Below are 23,016 nucleotides of genomic sequence, written 5' to 3'. Positions count from 1 at the left end.
CATTTAAAATGGGACTTCCCTTTCAGCAAACATAGTCAAGATGGAGCTGTTATTTTTAATATTCGTCAGAATCAGATTTTAGATATAAAATTCTGAAAATGAAATTCTGAAACCTGACCAACTTTTGTTCCAAAACTATTTTGAATATGAGTTGGGTGCACATGTCAAGCAGGGTATTCTAAGGGGAGTTATCTCTTTTCTAAATCCACTGCAGTCAAGGGAGCTCTGCTTAGGGCTGCACTGCAACTTCTTCAATATTTCCATCAGAATGCTCAGGAGTAAATGGGATCTGTATAGTGACATGCAACTGCAGAAAGAGAAAGGTTGTGCTCAGTGGTAAAGTGCATGCTTTCTGTTCAGAAGGTCCAAAACTCCAGGAGCTGGCCTCTCTAAAGAAAGCATACCAGGAAACACTGTCGAGAATGACACCTGCAGAGAAACTGGTGACACCTTCCACTGATCTCTTTCATAAGCCTGTTTGCTTCAGTATAACTTGTAAGCCTGCTTCAAATATGATAAAAGATGTTTGCTCTGTGTGATAGAAATGATTTTAAAGCCTTTAAATAGACTATGATATTAATGTTGTGGTCTTAAGTATGCTTTCCTGGGCATATGCCCCTTTGAATGGACCCGAGTAGGACTCTGAGTAGTCCTGCTTAGGATTGATCTCTAAGTCTCTTTGCTAACATCATGCAGTAAATATTAGACTATATAGCTTGATGAAAGGGGAATGATCATTTGCTAGCTGATGTAGCTTGACGCTTAGGATAAAAATATGCTGTTTCACAATTTCTTAGTTCCATGTGAGTCCATATTAGTGATACAACGAACATATAGATAACTGGAGAGTGGAAAAGGGAATGTTCATCCTACTTTTGTTCATCCTAACCCTAAAAACAGGCTGGAGTTTTTATCCCCCAAATATGAAGACATGATTACATACTATTATGGAGACACGACCATATAATATTATGCATGGGATTTCATTTAAACTCTCATCATATATGACTGAACCACATCTTCATGCAGCCTTGACCATTGAAGTGAACATAAACAACAGACCTTTTTTTGTATTATTAGCTGGCCATCAAACAATAACTTCAGTGAGCGATTTGAGGAGAGGAAAAATGAAAACAAAAAGGAAAAACAAAGCTCTCTGTGATGAGGAAAAAGTGCTGCAGGGAACTAATGCAGAGGAGAGTTTCAGTGTTAAATGGAAAATCTTTCTCTCCTGGAATCTACAAATAAATCAGTTCTCAAATTCCCTGCATCCAACATCAGAAAGCACTTTACCCATTATCTGCACTCATATTGATAGTATTAATTGACTTCATCATTTCCAGAAATCACATGTAGCCATTAAAATGGTATGTTATATTTCTGATCAATAGAATATCCTTTCATACATTTCTTTGGCTCTAAATTTGTGGATGGGAAAGGCCTGGGGATCTTCCAAAGATTCCCCAGAGAAGAGCATTTACTTAACCTGCTTTAAATCTCGATAATGCATTAATGAGTCTTTTTAAAAGGATAATTTTCATTCCCTATCTCCCTCCATAAAGACTGCACACACCTAATCTGGCTTGCCCTTTCAATTAAACTTCTTCCAGGACATTGTATGTAGTCAGCACCCTGAATGGATCATTAAAATTCTTGTTCGGTAAGAGTTGTGTGCTGCGCACCGTTGTTTTTAAATTCCATTAAATCCAAATGGTCTTTATCGCTCCATGACCACTGTGACTTCAATCAGCCAATTTAATTACCTTACAAAATTGTCAGCACAAGGCAGCAAAGAAAAACAGGAAGGGCTGTGACGTTATCAAATTGAAATCTTCCTCTCTGCTCTTTAATCTGGACCAGTCAATAATGACGCTGTGCACCCCCTTCCTGCCTCCCAGAGACTCTTAACCTTCCACTTTCCTCTGAAGATTTTTTTTTGTGCTGTTGTTGCTGAAGACAGAGTTTAAATACCTTGTTAATACACACTGAAGGTCTCTTGCCCCTAGCAAATGGATTTTTCCCCAGCTCCTGATAAACAAACAAATAAACAGAAAAAAATACCCCAGCCTTCAGCTCCATGGGGGCTGCTAAATGAAGCAGCTCTTTCGCATCTCTCTGAAATCAAAAGTCAGAGTTACTCTCTCCCATACAAATACCCCCAAGTGCAGTTTAAATACCTGCCGAAAAAAGAAACAAGAAGTAGTGATGATCTCTGCCACTTCAGTGCATTAATGCATAATTCAGTTTGACTCGACTTGCCTGCTTGGAGGACTGACTGCAACAGCAGCGAAGAGTCATTTTCCAGAAAGAGAGTAATCAGTTGGAAAGAAATCTGAGTCAAGATGCCTGCTGTGGGCACATTCAAGTAAAAGACACCATTCCATTGCAGAAAGAGACCCTGGGAAATTCAAGTATGGTCCCAATGTCCCCCCTTCCTGCCCCCTGTTACTGTAATAATGGCTGTGCAAAAACAATCATCCAGCTGTCAATACTATATCATTAAATCTCCATTAGCAAAAGCATTAGTGTTTTACTTCATGCAAGGGCCCTAGCTGTGCTTTACTTCCCATCACTGAGGCTAGATAGGTTAGATTTAATCCTTCCATTCATACTGTTTCTACCCAACCTGAAGAAAGTGATAAGCAAATTTAAAAGCTACAGCTTCCCCCACTAACACCATCAAAATCATAATGGAAGATATATCACAAATCATAATGGAAGATATATCACATATAATGGAAGATATGTTGGAATGTGTTGACCTTCTTTGACCAATAGAGTCATAGAGTGAAAGAAGACTAGAACATTTCAGTTCTGAAATTCAGAGGTACCATTGCAGATTTGGGTAGAGCATTTCCATGTGTGTGGGAAGAAGAGATTCAAAGCAAATTTCAAAAGATACTTTATAGATTAAATTGCAAGCTTTTCTTAAGAGCCTGTCTTGCACTTTGTTGTTATAATATATAATAGTCAGCGATACAGGAGTTCTTTTTTATATGTGATATGCAACATAAAGAGATGTGTTTCCCCCAGTTAATCTAAAATGGTTTTTACCCAACCTGAAGAAAGTGATAAGCAAATTTAAAAGCTACAGCTTCCCCCACTAACACCATCAAAATCATAGTGAGGGATATACCACACTGCTTGTTTAATTCTGTTCTATTCCTGTCTGCCACAGTGTCTCCTGAGGTTACCCTGAGGTGAGACAGGTTTTAAATTCAGACAGGTTCTACAATGCCAATGACATGATGTTAATTGTTTCATAGTCTTTGTGTTGGAATGTGTTGACCTTCTTTGACCAATAGAGTCATAGAGTGAAGGAAGACCAGAACATATCAGTTCCGAAATTCAGAGGTACCATTTCAGATTTGGGTAGAGCATTTCCATGTGTGGGGAAAGAAGAGATTCAAAGCAAATTTCAAAAGATACTTTAAAGATTAAATTGCAAGCTTTTCTTAGGAGCCTGTCGTGCAGTTTGTTGTTATAATATATAATAGTCAGTGATACAGGAACTCTTTTTTATATGTGATATGTAACATAAAGAGATGTGACTCCCCCAGTTAATCTAAAATGGTGCTCCTGATACCCAACCAAATTTGTTGGATAGCCATATAAGCAATACAAAAAACAGTCAGATTTCTTTCTTTTATAACTCTTCAGTTTCACTATAAGACACACTTTTCAGAAATTGTAATAAGATGAGGGGGTGACACTAGAGACCTGTTATGGCCAGAGCTTTGTAAAACACACTTGTGGTACAGACAGTACCATAGTTGAGGACCATGAAAAACTTGACAGGATACAGCATGCTACTCTGTGGTACTGGAACAATGCCCTAGAAAAATAACTGCTAACACAGCATATGTTGATGCCATTTAAATTTCTTCATTTTGTTTTAAATACAACCACAAAGAAAGAGAAGATGAGAGGTAGAAGAACAAGAAGATTTAAAAAAAAAACACTACTGTAGCTACAACCTCTTCACCACTTCCTCCAGTGTATTCTCACGGTAAACAGGGATCAGTGCAGAACAAGTGTGCCTGAAAATTATAGGCCAGATTGCATATATGGCAATACAAATACTACAAAAATTACCTGTACATATATTAGCCACTCAAAGGTCATTATTATTTGATTAAATGTATTTTCCAACTTTAACTGAATCCCTAAAAGCCACATTAAAGACTTCAAATGAGGTGCAAAGGAGAATTCATAAATCACAATGAGCCTAGAATTAAAAGTTATGGGAGCCTTGTGCAGAAAAAATTATGAGCCCCACACTTCTCCAATCTATTTAGGTCACACTTCATTTTTTTGCATATGCTTACAAAGCATACAGAAATAATCATGTTTGTACATTCCCAATATCAGAGAATAATGTGAATCACCATTCTTTTAACCATTTGAAAAAAGAACCTGTTATCAAATACAGAGCTATAACAACTGATAACGAACCAACAAATAGAGTAGGAACATTCCAGTCATCATAGAAGAATATTCTCAAATACTAACACAAGACACAACAGTCTCTAACACAATAGTCTCAAATACTAATATGAGTTCTCTTTAGCTATGGTTTTATTCTACACCCTTCTTAAAAGTAACAATTAATCCAGATTACTATCTGTACCAATTGACGTAAATCTGGAAGAATGTTAATTCATTTTGATATTTTTCAAGCATTTGTAAAAAATGGATTTTAATTTCTAGTTTTAATTCTTCACCATTTCAGTTGTAAACATTTTATATTTTTGTCTGACTTTATTGGTGTTCATTGTTAATTTTTGCAAGACATCATGTTGTGACATGTAACTGCTAATACTGTGTCACTGATGCCATTTAAAATGGTTAGTTAAGGTAAGATTTAAATGTGTTATTTTTAACTTGTTAAAGAGGTGAATGGAAGTGACTTCAGAATTTAAATGTCTGAAAATAGTAATGTGTATGGCTGCCAGATGGTTCATTGTTATATATTCTTGCTGAAAATTCTTCGATTATCACTTTTTAGAGAGAATAGTGCTTAAGCTGACCCTTTGTTTTAAACACAGCAAACTGCTTCCAAAGCTGCTCTCCAAATCAATTTAAGTTGAAAGCAAATGTCAATAAAATCAGAGGGACTTACTCTCAAGTACATACTGTTGTAGTGTCAAACTTGCTTGTATTCTATAGTGGTGGGACCAAGGTAAACTAGGAAGTGAAACATCATGACACTTCTATTAACTCAAACAACTCTTCTATTTGACTACCATATTGAACCTACACACAGTTACTTGGAAGTGTGTTTGTGTGTGTGTAAAACCAAGGTTACTCTTTGTAGTAATTAACTGTTGTAAACTTCATTTTGCTGTTTTCTCACTAAAAGAGCAATTTTACACACCCACACACGTGTGTGTGTATGGTTGGTAACCCATATATTTCCAAGACTCTCAAGTTCACCAACCATAGGCAACTCCAGGAACTGGCCTTGGTACTGAAATGATCATAGAATCATAGAGCTGGAAGGGACCTTCGGGGTCATCTAGTCCAACCTCCTGCACAATACCTCCCCACGGATTCACAATTACCTCCCCCTCTCAAATATTCTGATATACATTCAACAAGCTTCATTTTGAACAGTTAAACAAATCAATAAAGTAATTCTATGGATGGAAATATTGTTATAAGGAAAAAGGTATACACATATATAGGCCTGTTATTATTTATGCTTTGCTTTCAAACAGAAAATGTCACTCAGAAAATGACTCAGGAAGAAACCTAGGGTTATGATACGTTGCATTTTGCAGTTAGTGGACAATTTGACATTCTCAACAAAAACAGTGTCCATGCTTCTAATTATTAGTCTGGATGTGGTATTCATCCAGTGAGATAACCCTTCTCTTCAGATACTGTGTTTCAGTTGAAAAGTCCAGAATCCAAATGCACAAGCACTTTATGCTAAAATAATGACTGCCAGCAACAGGGAGGTGGGGAACCATGCAAGTGTTCCTTTTCATTAATTATTAGCTCCCACCAGCTTTTATAGACTTTGATCTGCTGTCTTTATCCATTGTGTTGTCCTCTACACACAACCTGATTCTATGTGGCTTTGACAGAGCTGGAAGAAGAAAAATTACAGATTTATACCCCGCCCTTCTCTCTGAACCAGAGACTCAGAGCAGTTTACAATCTCCTATATCTTCTCCCCCCCCCACAACAGACACCCTGTGAGGTGGGTGGGGCTGAGAGGGCTCTCACAGCAGCTGCCCTTTCAAGGACAACTCCTGTGATAGCTATGGCTAACCCAAGGCCATTCCAGCAGCTGCAGGTGGAGGAGTGGGGAAGGTTCTCCCAGATAAGAGTTCAGGCACTTAACCGCTACACCAAACTGGAGGAGAGCCAGGGTTGCTGACAGTGAGATATGTTGGGAGTCCCAATAGGATGAGAAGACAAATATGATGTCTAAAGAAAGAGAAAATGGAATTCTGACCAGCTGCTAAGAAAGAGGGAATTGGATCTTCTCAGTTCCTTTCTTTTTGTACCTAGGGATAATTTCCTTTTTCAGCAAGCTGAACTTCTTGTTGCTCAGTTTTCTATCAGTCACTCACAGATACTTGGCTCATCCCCCATCTCTCAGAGCTAAGTTCATTTCAAAGAATTACAAATGAAAAGTCTTCACTTACACTATCAGGGACCCTAAACTCCCTGGCAATATTTGGTGAGATGTAGAATACATTTGGGGAACAAGGCCCCGCCTCCCAGCATCTGGTCTCCGTCTTTGCTCCAACAATTCCACTCCCTCCCGCCCCTTGCAGAGGTTGATAAAGTAACTTCTGATAAGGGGGAAAGCTGTAGAAAGCTTTAAGTATAAACTGCCTTCAGTATCAACGAAGTCTAGCAGGCGGTTTTTTATGCCGGAGATAAATTGGGAAGTGAAAGTTTCAACCAGTTCGGCAACAGTTACAGAATTAAAATCATTTAGCCGTCCTCACCTCATCCATTGAGTTCAGTGAGATTACACGGGTTTAAATCCACCTAAAAACCAAGGTCATTGGCCTGTTAGTTTAGAAACTGGGATTGTGGCTTTGTGCTGGCATTGAGACTTCCATTGCCTTCAGGAAAAGGTTGCGGTCACCTCAAGTGTCTGATCGATTAACAACGGTCAATGTTTTATTTGATAACCCAACACTGATGGGAAATTCCAGATTAGAACATTTTTAATTAACCCCCACAAGGGGTGGCAGAGGAATGGTTGTTGGGTTTTTTTTTTAATATTGACTTTTATACACCAGCGGATGTCACAATGAGACCGACAGGTCTTCTGACACAAACAATATTCACGGCGCCGCAGATTTCAACGGACTACTGGTCAGATCTCCTTGCAATCTAACACCCAGCAGGTGTTCCAGGGACCATCTTTCGCTGTATTCAAAGGAACGAGCATTCCTGAAGTCGGTTGCCAAGAGCAACGTGCCTTATTACGCACTGCAAAAGGGGTGCCAAAGGAAAGTGTAACTAGGAATTCAGCACTCCCGGTAACTATAGTCCGGGTGTTTTTTCAATCATGACCTGTCTCCTATTCAGCCTCAAAAAATGTGTTTTCTCCCCTCCATTTCCAGTAAGAGGGTGGGGTGGGGGGGAGAAAAAATAACCACTGTGACCATCACGGCGACAGAGCCGAGAAACAGCCGTGCAGGGATGGGACAAAGAGACAGACCCTTTCGCTCCGAAGTTGTTGTTGTTTTTAATGCCTTTGATTTGGCACAACAACTTTCCCGGAGCCATAAAACCACCTGGCATACAATCCAAAAGCCATTCGGCTCAATGAAGGTTTTGCCTGGCTGAGACAGGGCGTAAATTCCAGGACTGGCGGAAAGGTGAGGAGAGGGCTGCCCTTCCCTCTTGCTGCTCCCCGGATCTCAACCCCGGCCTCACAACTTTTCTTGGACAAGTTTTGCTCCCGGCGATTAAACCAACCCGGGTTGTAGCCGTGTGGCCTGAACACTCCTCCCAACTGTGCTGGCTCTACCTGACTGACCTGAAGCCCCCCGAAGGGTGGGCAGAATTTGATGAAGGTCAGTTGAAATGAATGGAAAACCGTCCCGGGCCGGTTTGGGGATTTGCTGAACTTCAGGGATGGTCCCTGCATCGCCCTCACAGGGGCATCGTGGTGGGAAATCTCGGCTAGGCTCTTGGAATACCTGCTGGTCTTCGGGGTCACGGGGGCCAAAGAAGGAAGCGTCCCGCAGGTTTACTCGGAAGTAAATCCCACTGTATTCGGTGGGGTTTACTCCCAGGTAGGCACCTCGTGAGCGCCGGGCACAAGCGGGTACATCCCCAGGACATTCTCCTTGGGAGATGCTCCGCGGACTTTATGGGGTATGGTTTGCGCTTGTAGACTTCAGTCACGGGACTGTTTAACAGGGCGACGTCTGGCCTGAGAGATGCATCGGTGGGCCCCTCTGTGGCACTGAGCAACCCCTTCGAGTTCAACCCCTTCGAGTTGAGCGCACTTTTACCGCTTGTTTTAGAGAAGGGCATATTGAAAAGCAGTTTCCGAGCTGGTCTCTTTACAAAACTGACCGGATCCGTCGCGACGCCCGCAGGGGTCTCTTAAGGGCAAGTAAACAAGACGCTGAAAGAAAAAGAGCATCCGAGGTGCGTTCCTTCCACGCCAGCGAGTAGCGTCGGGTAATTCCTGGCGTTTGGCGTCTAAGTGGGCCAGACGGGCAATGGAACACTTAAGAAATTGTCATGTCTGAATGAATCAACAGTTCTCAGAGCCAAGAAGCTCTCCCACCGCTATGGCAACTCAACAGAGACAGCACAAAGCAAGCGAAACACGCTCATTAGGCTTCGCTACCCACCCACTCTCACCCCCCCCCCCCCCACCCCCGGCTCCCGCTGCCGCCGCCGCTCTGTTTGTCAGTCAATTTCCTCGCCTTGTTTTGATCAGCAAGCAGCACTCCGCTTTGCAGTTGCGGAAAGAGAAAGCAGAGGATCAAACTGGTGCCTTGCATGTAGTCGGGAGACGAAATACCCATCTTTGCCCGGAAGTAGCTCCGGCTCCTTTCCCCCTCCCCCCTGCGAACTCCCCCACCCCACCCCACGGACAGGCAAAATCCTAGGGACACATAACGATGCCAGGAAACCATAGAAAAGCCGCCTTACCGAATCTCAACACATGCGTGGTTCCTTGGGAATATCCAAGCCACAGTAAGCAAAACAGGAGCCGAATGGTGCCTCTGAAGACTGGATGACTTAGAATCGGGGAAATAATCTTCATGGTGTTTCCTACGCACACACGCGCCGCTTCCCTCTTTCCCCCTTGCTTAAGCGTCAGGTTTCCCCCCCGGTAGAGTAGAGAGCAAAGGAGCCGTAGAACTGTTTGGCCCTGAGACGCGATCACGGCATGGTCACACAGAGGGGAAAGACTCTCCGCTTCCCAAAGCCATTAGCAATCCCTGCATGATCTTCATTCACTGCGCCAAGGAGCAACCTTCAACTGCAAGGAATGGTGGGACATCCATGGTAGTCGGGCGAGCGGCGGGGTGGGGGAGAATCCGTGAGAAATCCAAAGACACGCACACACAGGCAGGCGCGGCGCCCGGCCGGGCGAACCTGCGAGGTAGGCAAAGGGGGGGGGGGGAGAGAGAGAGAGAAGAGAGGGGAAATCAGTAGGCAATCCGAGCTTGCGAAACCGCCGCCGACCGAGAGGCGCCCGCTTGCCTGGCTGTTGGGCTCCCCTTCTACTGCACTGCTGCACGGCTTCTGACGCGCAGCCAAGATGAAGCGCGAGGAACGGAGATCGCTCCCCTTGGCTGGAGGCAGCTAGCTAGGCAACCCGTCCCCAGTTCTCTTATACAACAGATGAACAGCCTGGCGGAATTATTATTATCAATAATAATATTTTTAAACCAACTTGGCCGTGTGACGTGCCTTACATGCTGATGGGTGTCTTCCAATAACCTCCCAGAGTCTGGGAAATGAACAGCTCGTACTGTGGAAGTCTGTGTTTACTGTGTCTGGGGCACTGAACTACCGTCTGCTTAAACTGAAGTAGTTACTGGGACTCCAGCCAATTAGAGTGCAGGTCAATAAGACTTACTCGAAACCAGATTCATATCCCACTTAAATGAGGACTATGCCAAGCAAGTTCCTTAAGATCTCAGTACCTCTTAATTGGAACCCAAAGTCCCATTCCGTCCAATGGCTCGACATTATGGCAGCAACTAAATTTTCAAAGCTGGGGCCCCCAGCTTTGGTTCAGAGTTCTAAAGAGGCAGTGGATCAGTGCCAATATAAACAGCAGGGATGTGTGGGAGGGATTCTAGCCAAACTAATGTTTTAAAAGTCTGTAACTGGCTATCTGGGTCCACAACAATTAGCTTGAGGAGGGCATCACCATTGTGTCCAAAATATATACCAACTACAGTCTTGTCTTCGAATGCCCAGGAATTTTTGCTTACATATAATCCTGATTTCTGTAAAAAGCCATTTTGGCTTTGACTTTCAGGCTAGGACAGGAAGAGGAATTGCCAGGACTATACTGCACTAAAATACACAGAGTACTCAGAAATGACAAGGAGCGAAGGAAGCTTTCAATTGCATATTCTGAATCCTCCCTCCAGCCACAGTGATGATGGAGGGGTCACTTTTTAAAACAGTAAGCAAATACCAAGTGCTATAAAATGCAAATGTTGTGTTTGGGTTACCAAGCAGTTTACTTCCAGGTGATACTATTGTAATAACGAGGCCTTTGTCAGGGGTGTGTAATCTTTGTGTGCATAGTAGATACCCTGCAAATTTGTAAATAGTTGTTTGTATGTCTTTACCTACACTGTTCGGGTTAAGAAATACATTTATTGGTGTTATACTTTTGTGGGAAATGCAATTCAGATTTCTTTTATTCCTGAGGGAGGGAGGATTTATACCTTCCTGGAATCATTAAAATACACTGGTAGCAAAGGAACAGTTATTTTGTGCGGCCTGAAAGAGAATATCGTCCTTGAATCTATTTAAGTATTGACTCATGGGAAAAGATAATTCCTATTAGGTCTATATGAAATGAAAATGAATGCATATTAGTCTTCTTTTTGGAGGTTCTCCCAATTTCAAGGCAGAAGAAACTGAAAGAGTTGACACTGACTTCAATATGACTTCTTGTCAGGTAGGAGTGAACAAGGTAGCAGCCTCTATTTTTATTTTGAATCTCTTGTGCCTTGCTTTTGGACCTGTGACTCTTAGAAGCTCATGTTATTTGCAAGCAATTCAGAATAACTTGCTAGTGTTATGGGTACTGATTTCTTCTGCACATGTTTACTTTTAAACCACGGTGAACTGAAATCTACCTTCTGCTAAGGTATTACTGAATATTGCTGGGATTTTTTTTAAAAAAAGATGGAAACCTAACTGCGGTGTCAAAACTAAGTATCATGAATGGCTACTCCTGCAGTCTAGCAGGCAATTCAATCAAACGAGCTGACTATTGGAGCACTTGAAGGGGGGGAAAGAAGTACCTAGTGCTGAAAGCAAGGATATCTAGCGACTCCTTCAGTATACAGCTGGAATATCTCACCAGTAAAACGTGTAGCCTGAGATAGCCTCTCTCCCTCTCTCTCTCTCCCTCTCTCTCTCTTTACTGCTCAGTATATTTCGGACCAAGATCAAACAAGTAAAAGAGGGTGATCCCTAGCTTCTGTGAGAGTTAAGAGGCTTCTTATTGTGTCCGAGTATTGACATAACAGATCAGGTGTCTATAGGTATGGCGGGCCAGATCACGGCAAAGTGTACAGTTTGCTATTACAAACTGCTCTTCCAAGAGCTTTGTAAGACAAGGTATGGACTTTCATTGTAAACTTCAGCGGCTATAACAACTGGGGAGGGGTCTGTTTATGGTTGTTAGGTTTGGTAAATTTCCTTTTCCCACAGTAGCTCTTTCTCCTCCTTCTACCTGCCTTTGGAGAGGGCTGTGACATTCCATTCGCGCCAGGAGTTTTATACAGATTAAGCAATGAATACAACTTTTTTAAAAAATAAGTATTACTTCTACAGCATTTCACGCCCCTAGTTGGAAAAAGGTATCACCACACCACCACGGACAGCTACCGAACTCATCCTGCAGATATTTAGTGGAGATAACGGCCGGTCTCCTTTTCAGCACCAAGGAGAGCACCACAGTATCGAGCTCCCGGGCTGTGTGAGGTGCCGCCGATACATATGGACAGAGGATACGCCATTTGAATTAAAGAAAGTAAACCATTCCTCTCTACGTTTCGCAATATAGAAGTTATTTTAAAAAAAACACTCTGATGATGTGGTTCATACTGCTCTAACTGCACTCTGCTCTGATTATCTGGAATTACTTTTATAGTATGCTATGTTTATGGTAAGCCTTAGTTTCCTTCCTTTCACAGAGCTAAAGGAAATCTTTCTCCCTAAAAGAGCTTTCGGTCTCTCTTTCATTCTCAGTTCTTCCATCCAGAGCTGTGACATAATAATAGGAATCTTAGGGATACCAACTGTTTAGAAGATAGAGAAAAATCAATTGACCACATTCAGGATACTATTCACATCCTATTAAAGTTAATGGCTAATGGCTGGTTGATAGTAATGGTTGCAAACTGCTCCCTGTGGACACAGGCCACTCATGAAATATATAATTAATTTAGGCTTCAGAAACCGCCATCCTTGCTCCCATCTGTTAAGAGAGGCTGCTGTTGGCATTTTCATCTTTATTAAGCAACTTTTGCAACGTAGACATACTAATAACAACCATCCTGGTCCACATTAGCCTGTCCATCTGTCCTTCTGGAGAAAAGTTCAGTTGGAAGGTCTGTGCCCTGATTGTATGGGATTCTGCTAAGGAAGCTGATTATGCCCCTCCAGGTGCGTCTGACCTGCAGTACATCTATTTTCTCATACAAAACCCCTGAAACCTATTCCACTGCGATCCTGCCTTCCACCATCAGTGAGCTCTAGCTCTAAATACTCAATTTCCTGTTGTGTATTTTGATTTACTCCTCCTCTCCGCCATACCGAGACTAGCAGGAACATCTTTTCACTATCCAAGGTCACAGCCCAGGTGAAGTGGAAATGAAAATACATATATCAAGTACAGCAGGTTGGAGTGAGAATAATAGGAGACCAATCAAAAAATGCCGGCTCTGGATAATATAACCCCCTCTCTCTTGCACCTCCTGTGTCTAATAATCTTGAATAAATAAAAGTTGCACTAGTACATGATAGTTTCTCAGAAATGTACAGTACTGATCCTCTGTTTCACGTCATATCTCTTTCCCTCTTAGCTGGACAGACTTGACTTTCATCTTCAGTGTAAAGATCCAGTTCAGGGACTTGTGTGATGGACCCTTAATTTTTTAAAAAGGACATTAAGACATGTGCTCACAGTGTGCCTTTGACAGACGTTGGAACTTGAACATTTGGCGTGAATCTTGACTGAACAATGCACTGGTTCTCTTCTTGCTGTTGTGTAGAGATACCTGGTTTGGCTACTTGACAGCACTTAACCAGCATCTCCTTCAGGTAAAGTGTGAAGACCAAAGACTTTTGCCGCTTTGCCGGCAAATCAAGCTAGGCCTCCACTTCCTCTGCCTCCTCTTCTTCTCCCCCACCTCCCGTGCCGCTTGCCAAAGAACTGAAATGAATGTTGATATTATCAGTTAAAACCACATTGCGGCCCACTCGATCTCCACTCCCACAAGCTAGTAAAAGCGATTGGGTTCCCCTCCGTCTCTTATTAGCTCAGCTCAGATTCACAACCTCGTTTCTGCTGTGCCGATGATTAATGGCATTTTAAGATGGTAATTAATTTTTTAGCTGCCGAAGAGACGTGCATCCTAATTAAGGAGCTGAGGATATGATAGATTTACTTGTTCAGGCACTTTTTGGACTTCGCAGCGGTGCACATCTTAGCATATTTTAAAGCAGCCAAGGCAAACATTTATGATTTCATCCATATATCTCTCCCCCGCTCTATTTCCTTTGGCGATGCCTTTTCCCTCCCCAAGCGGGGAGGGGGGGAGACCGAGGGTTGAGGTTTCCTTGGCTATGGGCTTCGTTCCACTACGAAGTGTTTGAAAAAATTATAAAAGCTTTCATTTGAGACAATGCCTCAGTTTCTACACCTGCTACTGTTCATTCAAAGGAATGTCTCTAACGCCAGACTTAAATCGTGGGGAGCAACAATTTTCTGAAGGAATGGTCGGAGGGTTCTTTAAGGACTCACAGGGAAACATCTAACAAAGCAGGTTTGAGTTTGTTTAACAAGGTAGATCAAGGGGGGGGGGGCGTTATTGGAAGGTCCGCCATCTATGAATCAATTAAACCGAAGTATCTGGCTCTAAGCCATTTGGAGACTGGTTGGCTAATACATAGCCCAGACACGCCGAAGTGCCTGGATTTAAACCGATTAAGTCCCGTTGGTTTCAATCCAAGTATCCGGACAGTAAATCGGAGCTAGAACTGGTTTCAGGTCGAGTGCTCTGAGTCTGAGTGACAAGATTTAAGAGCGGGATGATAAACGAGCCAGCGTCTGACACACAAAGATCGCGATTCACGCGCCGTGTTTAGAGTAGCCCCACTGAAACCAGCCTCCCGCGGAGAAGTTAATTGGCTTCACATCCAAAGGGGGCAAACTCCCTAGCATTCAAGTGAAAGCGAGAGGCAGTTCACGGACACGAGAGGACTGCGGGTGGCACACAGACACCTCTCTAGAGTCTAGACTATGGGAAGCGGGCTGAACGGGCGATTGAATGCGTTATAAAGACACACAAATCGTTGCTATGGGGAGGAAAGCTTTTGGAGAAGTGCGCGCAGGGGGAAGATGCGGGAGGAAATTACACGCCTGAAGCTGCTGGCTCCCCTAGCAAGCCTCGGAGAGAGTTTGGTTGTCAAGACGAGTTTTCGGGATACACAAGCCATCCCGGACCTGGTTTGGGTGGGATCCTCTCAGCAGCAGCTTGGGGTAAGAGGGATGGAGCCGGCAGACGGGCGGGCAGAGGAAGTTCCACTCCATCCCTGCTCTTGACTTCAGCAGCAAGTCCCGTTGCTTTCCCTTGAACTTCTTTCCTAGTAAGTGAGCTTAGTAATGCAGTCCGAGAAGGGAGGGGAGAGAAGGATACACCGCGAGCTACACAGGAGGGGACGAATAATGATATTTAGGGGAAGGAGGAAAATGGACTTTCCGGGGAGGAGGAAGGCAGATGCTCCGTAAGGGAGTCTCCTTTGACTATCCAAAACCCCTTCTGCCTCCCTACATGTCAACCCCGATTTGGTTGAAGAAATCCAGGCAGAGCCTCTCTCAACTCCAACAAGCGGAGCGCTAGTGCCCGGAGTGGAGCCCCCATCCATCCCGAGAGGTTTGGGGCGCCTTCCCCGGCTGCCTTGACCCTCCGCCCCTCCCTTTCCCCCCTCCCTCCCCCCCGCCAGCACAGTCGCTGTCTCGCCCAAGCCATCGAGGCCAGCGGGCGGCAGCAGCCGGTCTCTCGGCGCGTCGTCCTTACCTTGTCCGCTGCTCAGAAGGGCAGGGCCGAGGGACAGTAGGGAGACGGGATGGGTTCCCCAAAGAAAGTCGCCGAGCCGCAGTTGGACCGGGCTGTGGGGCTGAGGAGCAGAGGCGGCGCGCCGAGCTCAATTGAAAGCGGCAGCCAAGCAGAGCAGAGCAGAGCAGAGAGAGCGAGAGAGAGAGAGAGAGAGAGAGAGAGAGACACGCCTCCTGCCGGGAGCGCCGTGCAGAGCCCTTTAAAGACACAGCGCCGCTTTCCCTGCCTTGCTTCTCGGAATCCGGGCGCGGAAGGAAGGCAGGCAGGAGCACGAGGTCCACGGCGGCCAAGCGAATTCGCTCCTTCCCAAAGCCCCTTCTCAAAGCCGGGTCCCGCGGGCTTCGGCCAGCCCACGACTGGTGCCCACGAGCACCACTGACTGTTCTGCAAGGATGTGGTCTTCCTCCAGAAAAGGCCACCGGGGCTTCAGTTCAATTGGCTGCTATCGGCTTTGCAGAGGCGGGAAAAGAAGAGGGAGCTTCTAGCCATGTGCAGAGTGTATTCCCCCATCCACTAGCTTCACCTCTCTGGATTCTAAACTGTGCGGCGTTTCCTTCCAAACCGCTGGAAGAACCCCTTGGAAGTCAACGGAGCTGACTGGACTTTAACAAAACTCCTTGGGCTTAAGTGGGTGGCGGCTGAATCGGACTGTCACCTACAAACCACACTGCGCGCACCATCACCGGTGAGAAAGAGAGGAGGCACACGGTCACCCCCGTGAATCCGGAGCAGCTGTAAGCTCGCAGTTTCCACCCGCAAGCCAAATCACACGTCGAAAGAGACAAATCACCGCTTACTATGAAAGGGTCAGAGGGCGAATGTTAAAACATAGAAGGGACCAGGTTTGGAATGAGGGTTCCCAACCGAAGGGGAGACCAGTAGCGCCTGAAAGACTAAAGATCTGTTTCCACCATAAGTTTGCGCGACTCAGAAAGCCCCACTGCTTCACACGCAAGTCGGCCTTCAGCGACCTTCACTGTGCTCCGGGAGAAGGGGAGACAGACGCGGGGGGCGGGGGGGCCATCACATTAAAAAGCCCGCTGTGAAAATAAAGAAAAGGCCCGGGGATGGCTGGCCCTTTGCACGTTTCCCCACGCGCGAGAGGCCTAATGGGCCAAACACGCTCTGCCTCCCTCCATCCCTCCGGAGTGGCGGATCTTCCGGAGCACGTCAGGTCTGCGGCTGGAAGGCCTAGTTCTGGCTGCGTTATCCTGCACAGCTCTCACTTCCTCGGCTATCTAGAGAACGGCCGGCGGGGCGACTTTCCCCCGACCAAAGCGCCTCTTAGAGCGCCGTCCCCACTGAGTAGCCATGCAGCCCACCCCTAAGAACAGAGGGGACCTCTGGGGCAGGAGGCATAGTCTCCACAGCAGCACCCCGCAGACCGAGCGTCACTGCCCTGTCTCTTTATTCCCCGGAGGTGACCTGCCTCTTCCAGCTCCCCAGCTCTCCCTCCGCCTTGTCTTCCACTGAAAGACCACCATGGAAAGCCCCACCACCACCTTTTTCCTTTTTTTCCCCCCCTTCTGCTTGTTTCTCTGCTGGGCCAGCAGCAGCAGGAGGGTCAGCCCTGCCTATTAGCCATTATTCTCTGGCTTTCTTTTCCCCTGCTTGCCCGCTCAAACAGGCAATTCTCCATCCAGGGATCCCCCCCTAGCTAGCCTCCGATTGGACGGGGAAGAGGAGTCCGCCTCCAGATCTCAGAGGGAGGGGGCTAATGGCTGCGACAGGTCTCTCTGCCTCGCTCCCTCAGGTGCCGACTGGCAGGCGGCCGCGGCGCTTGACTCCGGGAGACTCCGCGGGGTTGCTGCAGCCGAGCTGCCTGGGGAGACGCCGGGCGGGCTAGGAAGGGCAGGCGAGAGGCGCGCCACCCGCCTCCAAGCCCGCTGCTCGGCTGCCCCGGCTGAACAGGCTCCTGTGAGCGAGGGAACAGCAGCCTTGTTGTGCGGAGCCCGTAAATAGTCAATGAGGCCATTGTGCGGCAGGAAAGGAGGCAGCGCGCCGGGCTGGGGCGGCTCAGGCTGTGACTTGCAGTTTAATCGGCTCCGCAGCAGGCGCCCACCCAGGACTCCCCCGGGCGCTTCCCAGCCGTCGGGAAGGAACGCCAGGCGCCCAGGCAGCTCCAAGCACAACTCTCCAGTCACTTGGGAGATGCTCTTTGCTCCGGAGGGGACCAGAGAAAGGGCTCGTTTCAAGAGTCTGGCTGCTATTTCCCAGCCTCTGCTCCTGATAGTGCCTGGAGCGTTATCAGAAAGGGACTCCCTGCCTGCCTGTACCTGTTCACTCCGCCACTGGACTGGAAGAAAGTCCCTGCCTACAGCCCAGAGTCCAGAAGCCCCTTTAGTTGCAATGGCACTTGAAGCGCTGTAATAGGAGACATCGATATAGCTGTTGGCCCTATTCCTCAGGGGAGATCGCTCCTGTTTTCCCACATGCCAGAGAGACAGAGCATTGCAACAGTGCAAGGGGAACCCAAGGGGTTTCGGCTGTGGCCGAAAGGTATTCCACGCCTAAGGCTTCCAGGGAAGCAGTCGTCGAGCCATTGAGCAAAATGGCAACAGTTAGATTGATTTAATGTCTCCAGGTTGCACCCCACATTAAGTGTACTGCACGAACATCAACCGTGCTTGCAGCCCATATATCAAACTTCCTTTAGTAAGTAAGGCGCTCTGGGGTTTAGTTTTTAGAGAAGACCATAATGATGCAATATAAAACGCATCCTCTCCCTTCTTTTATATGTATTTTTAAAATGTCAGAATTATTCGCTTCATTCTAAATTTTGAAAGATGCAAGGAATCCATCCAGCATGTTGAATCATTTATTCTCAAAGATTTGCAGAGATTAACTGTGATGATGGGAAACAGAACTGCATTCTGGTCAAATTTCCCCTTGCAGTGACACAATAGCAGTCAGGATCTGCTTTTCTGCCCTATTAAATATGTTCCCCATTGCTGCCTTTTCCTTCAATGGACTGCTGCTTGCTCCTATACCTCTAAATGGACAAAGGTGAGGCTACAGTGACTCATCGAGTCCTTCCCCACCCCACCCCCCAGCACACACACACTTCTTGAAACTCACAGAATCGCAGATTGCTTACAGCATGCATACTAGGCTGCTAGAGCTCTTAAGTGGTAGAATGGACTGTGACAATTCTAATGTGCGAGGGTCACATTCTGGAATCCCCTTTCCATTAGCAAAAAGAAACCAAGCACAGTAAGTGCTCTGCTCTGTGAGCTATTTTGAGGGTATTTCATCCTATCTTTTAATACAATCTAACCCAAGGGTTCCCACCGTTGTTGACCCTCTAGGCATTTTTGGATTTTGAGAACAGAGGGTGTGAGCCTCTATAAGTAGCTGCCAGGGTACGCTGTGTGTGCGGGGAGGGAATCTGTGTGGGAGATGGCTGCTGTGGGAGCTGGGACCACTTATGAAAAATTGGCAAGGCAAGCAGCTTAGGATGGATGCAGTGGTTCCTGAACTGGGGCTCCCTGAACTCAAAAAACTGGTGCCTCCTGGATATTTTTTTGAGGTTTTATAATTTTATTAATTATTGATTAAAAGAACAAACAAATAACAAGTGACAAACATTACATACAGTATGCACAGACCATAACAACACATATAAGGGTAAAGGGAACAGTAATATCTCACTATCCACCCTCTTACATACAATTTTAAAGTAAAAGATTAGAAATATCAAAAATAAATCAATATCACCTAGTTAGCATGACAAATTATTTATTCATTTTTTCTGGCAGATCCATCTATCTTTCTAGTTTTTGTCAGCATTTTCCCTTCGTCATCCATTCATAGAATAAACTCCAGTTTTTTTTCAACATACTTCCTTGGTTTTGCTCTTAAAGGATTTAAAAGCATATCCATCTCAGCTGTATCCAATATCTTGACAATTAACTTATCCATTGTTGGTATATTGGTTTTTTTCCAAAACTGAGCTAACAATAACCTCGCCGCAGTATTGACATGGACTATCAAGTGTTTCTTTGCTTTATCCAATTTATCTGGTAATAGGTTCAAGAGAAAAATTGTGGCTTAAAAGGAATAACCTGTGACAGAATTGGAAGGGTTAATAGAAAAGCTAAGGACTCAGGGAGTCTGAGTCATGTGATCTGAGGGTGGGGGCTGGAGTGCTCGGAACGCTCAGGATGAGTAAGTGACAGATAACGGCTGGAGAGTCAACTGTCAGCAACTGTCAGAGGGAGACAGTTGAAGTGGGCAGTATATGGTCAGCAGGAGAGCTGAAGAGTGAGCTGATACAGTGAGCTGTGAAGAGACTTCTAGTGAAGTGAAGCTCGCTGTTAGCTCTGTGAAGACAGCCAGATGGCTGAGAGTGACAATCGAGTGTCACAGTGAAAGACCTGAGTGGTCACAGGAATATTTACACTACTCTTAAGAACTAACAAGGTTGCTGAGGGAGAGATGTGGGTCTGAGGGAGTCAGGAGGGCTGGGAGTAGACACACCAGTTGACTCAAGAGACCAGACACATAAAGCCCAAGAGGCCAACCTAATTAGAGTTGTCAGAGTGAAGAATATAAGAATTGTGGACCCTGAGATACCTCAGTGAACCTCTGTATTGTAAAGCCTGAACTGTTTAGCAACTGTTATTCATCCAAGATACAAAATAGCCTATGTAAATACATCCCTTCCCCCCAGCTGAAGATTGTGTGTAAATAAAAATCTGTGGTTCACTGTTAAATTATCTGGTGCCTGAGTATTTGGAATCAGCAGCAAATCAGCAGTGGTCCTTCACATACATAGTTATCCGTCTATCTGAAAATAAAAGAGAACCCCAAAGAGACTAGAAATTCTTATTATACCCACTCCCTTTATGCAGTAGTCACGAGGTAAAACCAGAAGGAAGAAACAAAGGCTGCAGGAGGGGCTGGGGTCGCCATAAGTCGCCTTAAGTGGTGCAGGGTGGTCATATAATCCTTTTCAACATTTTTTAGAGCATTTCATGGGCTTTCATCCGATAATTCTAAACTCTTTTACACGTCCACCAAGCATGCAAATATGTCCCAAAAGTATTTTCACACTTCCAGCATTTATTAGATAAGCCTGGGAACATTTTTGCTAATTTTGCCAGGGTCATATGCCATCTGTATACCATTTTATATATATTCTCTTTAAATGCAACTGACTTTGTAATCTTCGTATTTGCTTGCCAAATTTGTGACCATTGCTCCAAATGTATCGTGTTACCTATGTTCCCAGCCCATTTAATCATTACATCTTTTACTTCCTCGTCTTGCATTTCCAACTGTAACAAATAACTATAAAGTTTTCTTATTTGTTTTGCGTCTATTTTCAAGAAAAGTTTGTCAAATTTTAATTCTTTCAGGTGAAACCCTTTATCTTTATTGAATCTGGATTTTAATTTGGTCAATTTCCCCCAATCCAAAGTGATATTCTGCTCTGCCAGCTGCGTATTCATGCCAATACTCCCATCTTTATTTAACAGCATTGCATATGTTAAAGGAGTCTCGTGTATAGATAGATGAGGTTGCGTAGAAGCCTCAAGTGGGGCGACCCAACTTGGGGTCTTATCATAGATAAACCTTTTCATTTTTTCCCATGTGATCAACAACGACTTTCTTATCAGATGGTTTTTAAAATATTTATGATCTTCTATACTATACCAAATAAATGCATGCCAGCCAATTCTTAAATCATGACCTTCGATCGTCAACAGCCTCTTGTTTTCTAGCTTAACCCATTCCTTCAACCAAACCAATATACTTGCTTTATAATAGATTTCTCAATTGGATAAGGATAGTCCTCCTCTTTCCCTGGAATCTTGGAGAAGTTTACATTTTATTCTTTTTCCTTGTCATACCAATTTATTAGTTAGTTTATTCAAGGAAGAAAAAAAAGATCTGTTTAACTGTATTGGGATAGCCTGAAATAAGAATATTATCTTGGGAAGAATGGACATTTTCAAAGCTGCTATTCTGCCCACAAAAGATAGTTGAAGATTCCCCCATTTACTCATTTCTAACTCTATTTCTTTTAGTAACTTTCAGTAGTTATTCTCAAATATTGTGCTGCATCTTCAGCGTGACACCAAACAGACGTGTCTCTGCAGAGCTCTGCAGGAACACAATGGACCGCTCAACCTCGGGGATCTTTGATAACCTTGTAGATTCGCTAGAAGCCCGATCTGGGCTTTCTGAAGGCAGGAGGCTTCTAGGAGAGGCAAGTTTTGTGATGAGAAGGTCGCAAATGGGGCTTTTTCCTTTCAACTCTCCAAGCCCGGGTTGGGAAGGCACCATTTTAGGCGAGACAGACGCGATTGCCCGGTGGGGGGGGACGATTTCCAAGCAGCCAAAGTATTTTTGTTTGTTTGTTTGTATATTGCTTCCGGTCTGTGTTTTTTCTTGCTTCTGTGGTGTCTCGAAAAAAATTGGAGCTGACGCTCCCCTTTGGGTGGAGTGAAGAGACAGAGAGTTGAGAGCAGAGATGGAGAGATGGAGAGAGGCACGGGGGTGTTGGTGTTGCTGACATGAAAGATTGGAGGTCTGAAAGGCAGTGAAGGAGGCAAAAGAACAGCCAAGAGATACAGCGATGGCAGAAGACAGCGACGGGAGAAGATACCAGAAAGAAAACGGGAAGAAGAGAACAGGAAGAATACTTAATTTAACATTCCGTGGTTATATACTGAAAATAATAATAAATATTGGAGTGGAGGTGAAGGACAGAGATTGTGTAACAGAGGGAAGAAATCGAGAGGTGAATAAGAATAAGAACCAAAGACTGTAACTTGAAGATTGAAAGCTACTAGAGACTGAGATAGGATTGAGACAAAGATTGAGACAAGAGAGGAGGGTGTGTGTGATGGTGCAATTATTGCTTTTTTTTCTCTCCTCTCTTGCTCTTATTTTGTCCGGAAGATGTGGTTGTTTAAGGGATTATGAAGGTAAATTACTAGGGAAGTTAAAGACAGCACACTTGAGTACTGGAAAGTTCTCAAGTAATACTGAAGCAACAAGTTTAGAAATAGAAGCAATTTAAGAGGTGGCCACTTATACCATATCAAGCATAAGGGTGTAACCTGGGGTTAAAGATATACAATCACCTGATAGAGAATTTGGCTTGAGGTGGCTTCAGGCTTAGCAGAAAGAATATTTGAAGACATTTGACTTTCCTGTTTTCTTAAATATAGAAATAGACCATTCTAACAAAATGAATAAGCCAAACAAGCCAGTCCCCTCCTCAGGGGCACAAAAAGCAGTTGGGGCCTTGTTAGGAATCTCAGTATCACAAGATACTCTGAAGGAAATGCAGAGCAAAATGCAGACTTACTTTATGTCTGCACTTAATCAAGTGCAGAGCAATATAATTGAAAAGATAGGTGGGCTTAATCAAAAACTAGATGAACTACAGAGGCAGCTGACAGAAATTAAAGAAGAGATATCTGGGCTGACTCAAATGGTAAAAGTGTTTGATTCCAAGCAGGTG

At 44.6% G+C, this 23,016-nt stretch overlaps 1 protein-coding gene across 4 annotated transcripts in view; it reads right to left on the bottom strand.

The window, feature by feature from the left end:
• The window catches only part of GRIK2 (glutamate ionotropic receptor kainate type subunit 2), an 896,645-nt gene extending 881,021 nt beyond the window's left edge, over positions 1–15,624 (bottom strand). For all 4 annotated transcript variants that reach the window (XM_060237503.1, XM_060237506.1, XM_060237504.1 and 1 more), the window contains exons 1-2: positions 15,501–15,624; positions 9,148–9,597 (exon numbers count right to left, since the gene is read on the bottom strand). In XM_060237503.1, coding sequence (XP_060093486.1) covers positions 9,148–9,262 — 115 coding nt within the window. In that variant the 5' untranslated portion in view covers positions 9,263–9,597; positions 15,501–15,624. The remainder of the gene's footprint in view (positions 1–9,147; positions 9,598–15,500) is intronic.
• Between the last annotated feature and the right edge of the window lie 7,392 nt (positions 15,625–23,016).

Source organism: Heteronotia binoei, chromosome 1 (assembly GCF_032191835.1).
Source record: "Heteronotia binoei isolate CCM8104 ecotype False Entrance Well chromosome 1, APGP_CSIRO_Hbin_v1, whole genome shotgun sequence".
NCBI lineage: Eukaryota > Metazoa > Chordata > Lepidosauria > Squamata > Gekkonidae > Heteronotia > Heteronotia binoei.
Note: the sequence above shows the minus strand (reverse complement) of the source record. Positions and strands in the feature narration are given on the sequence as shown.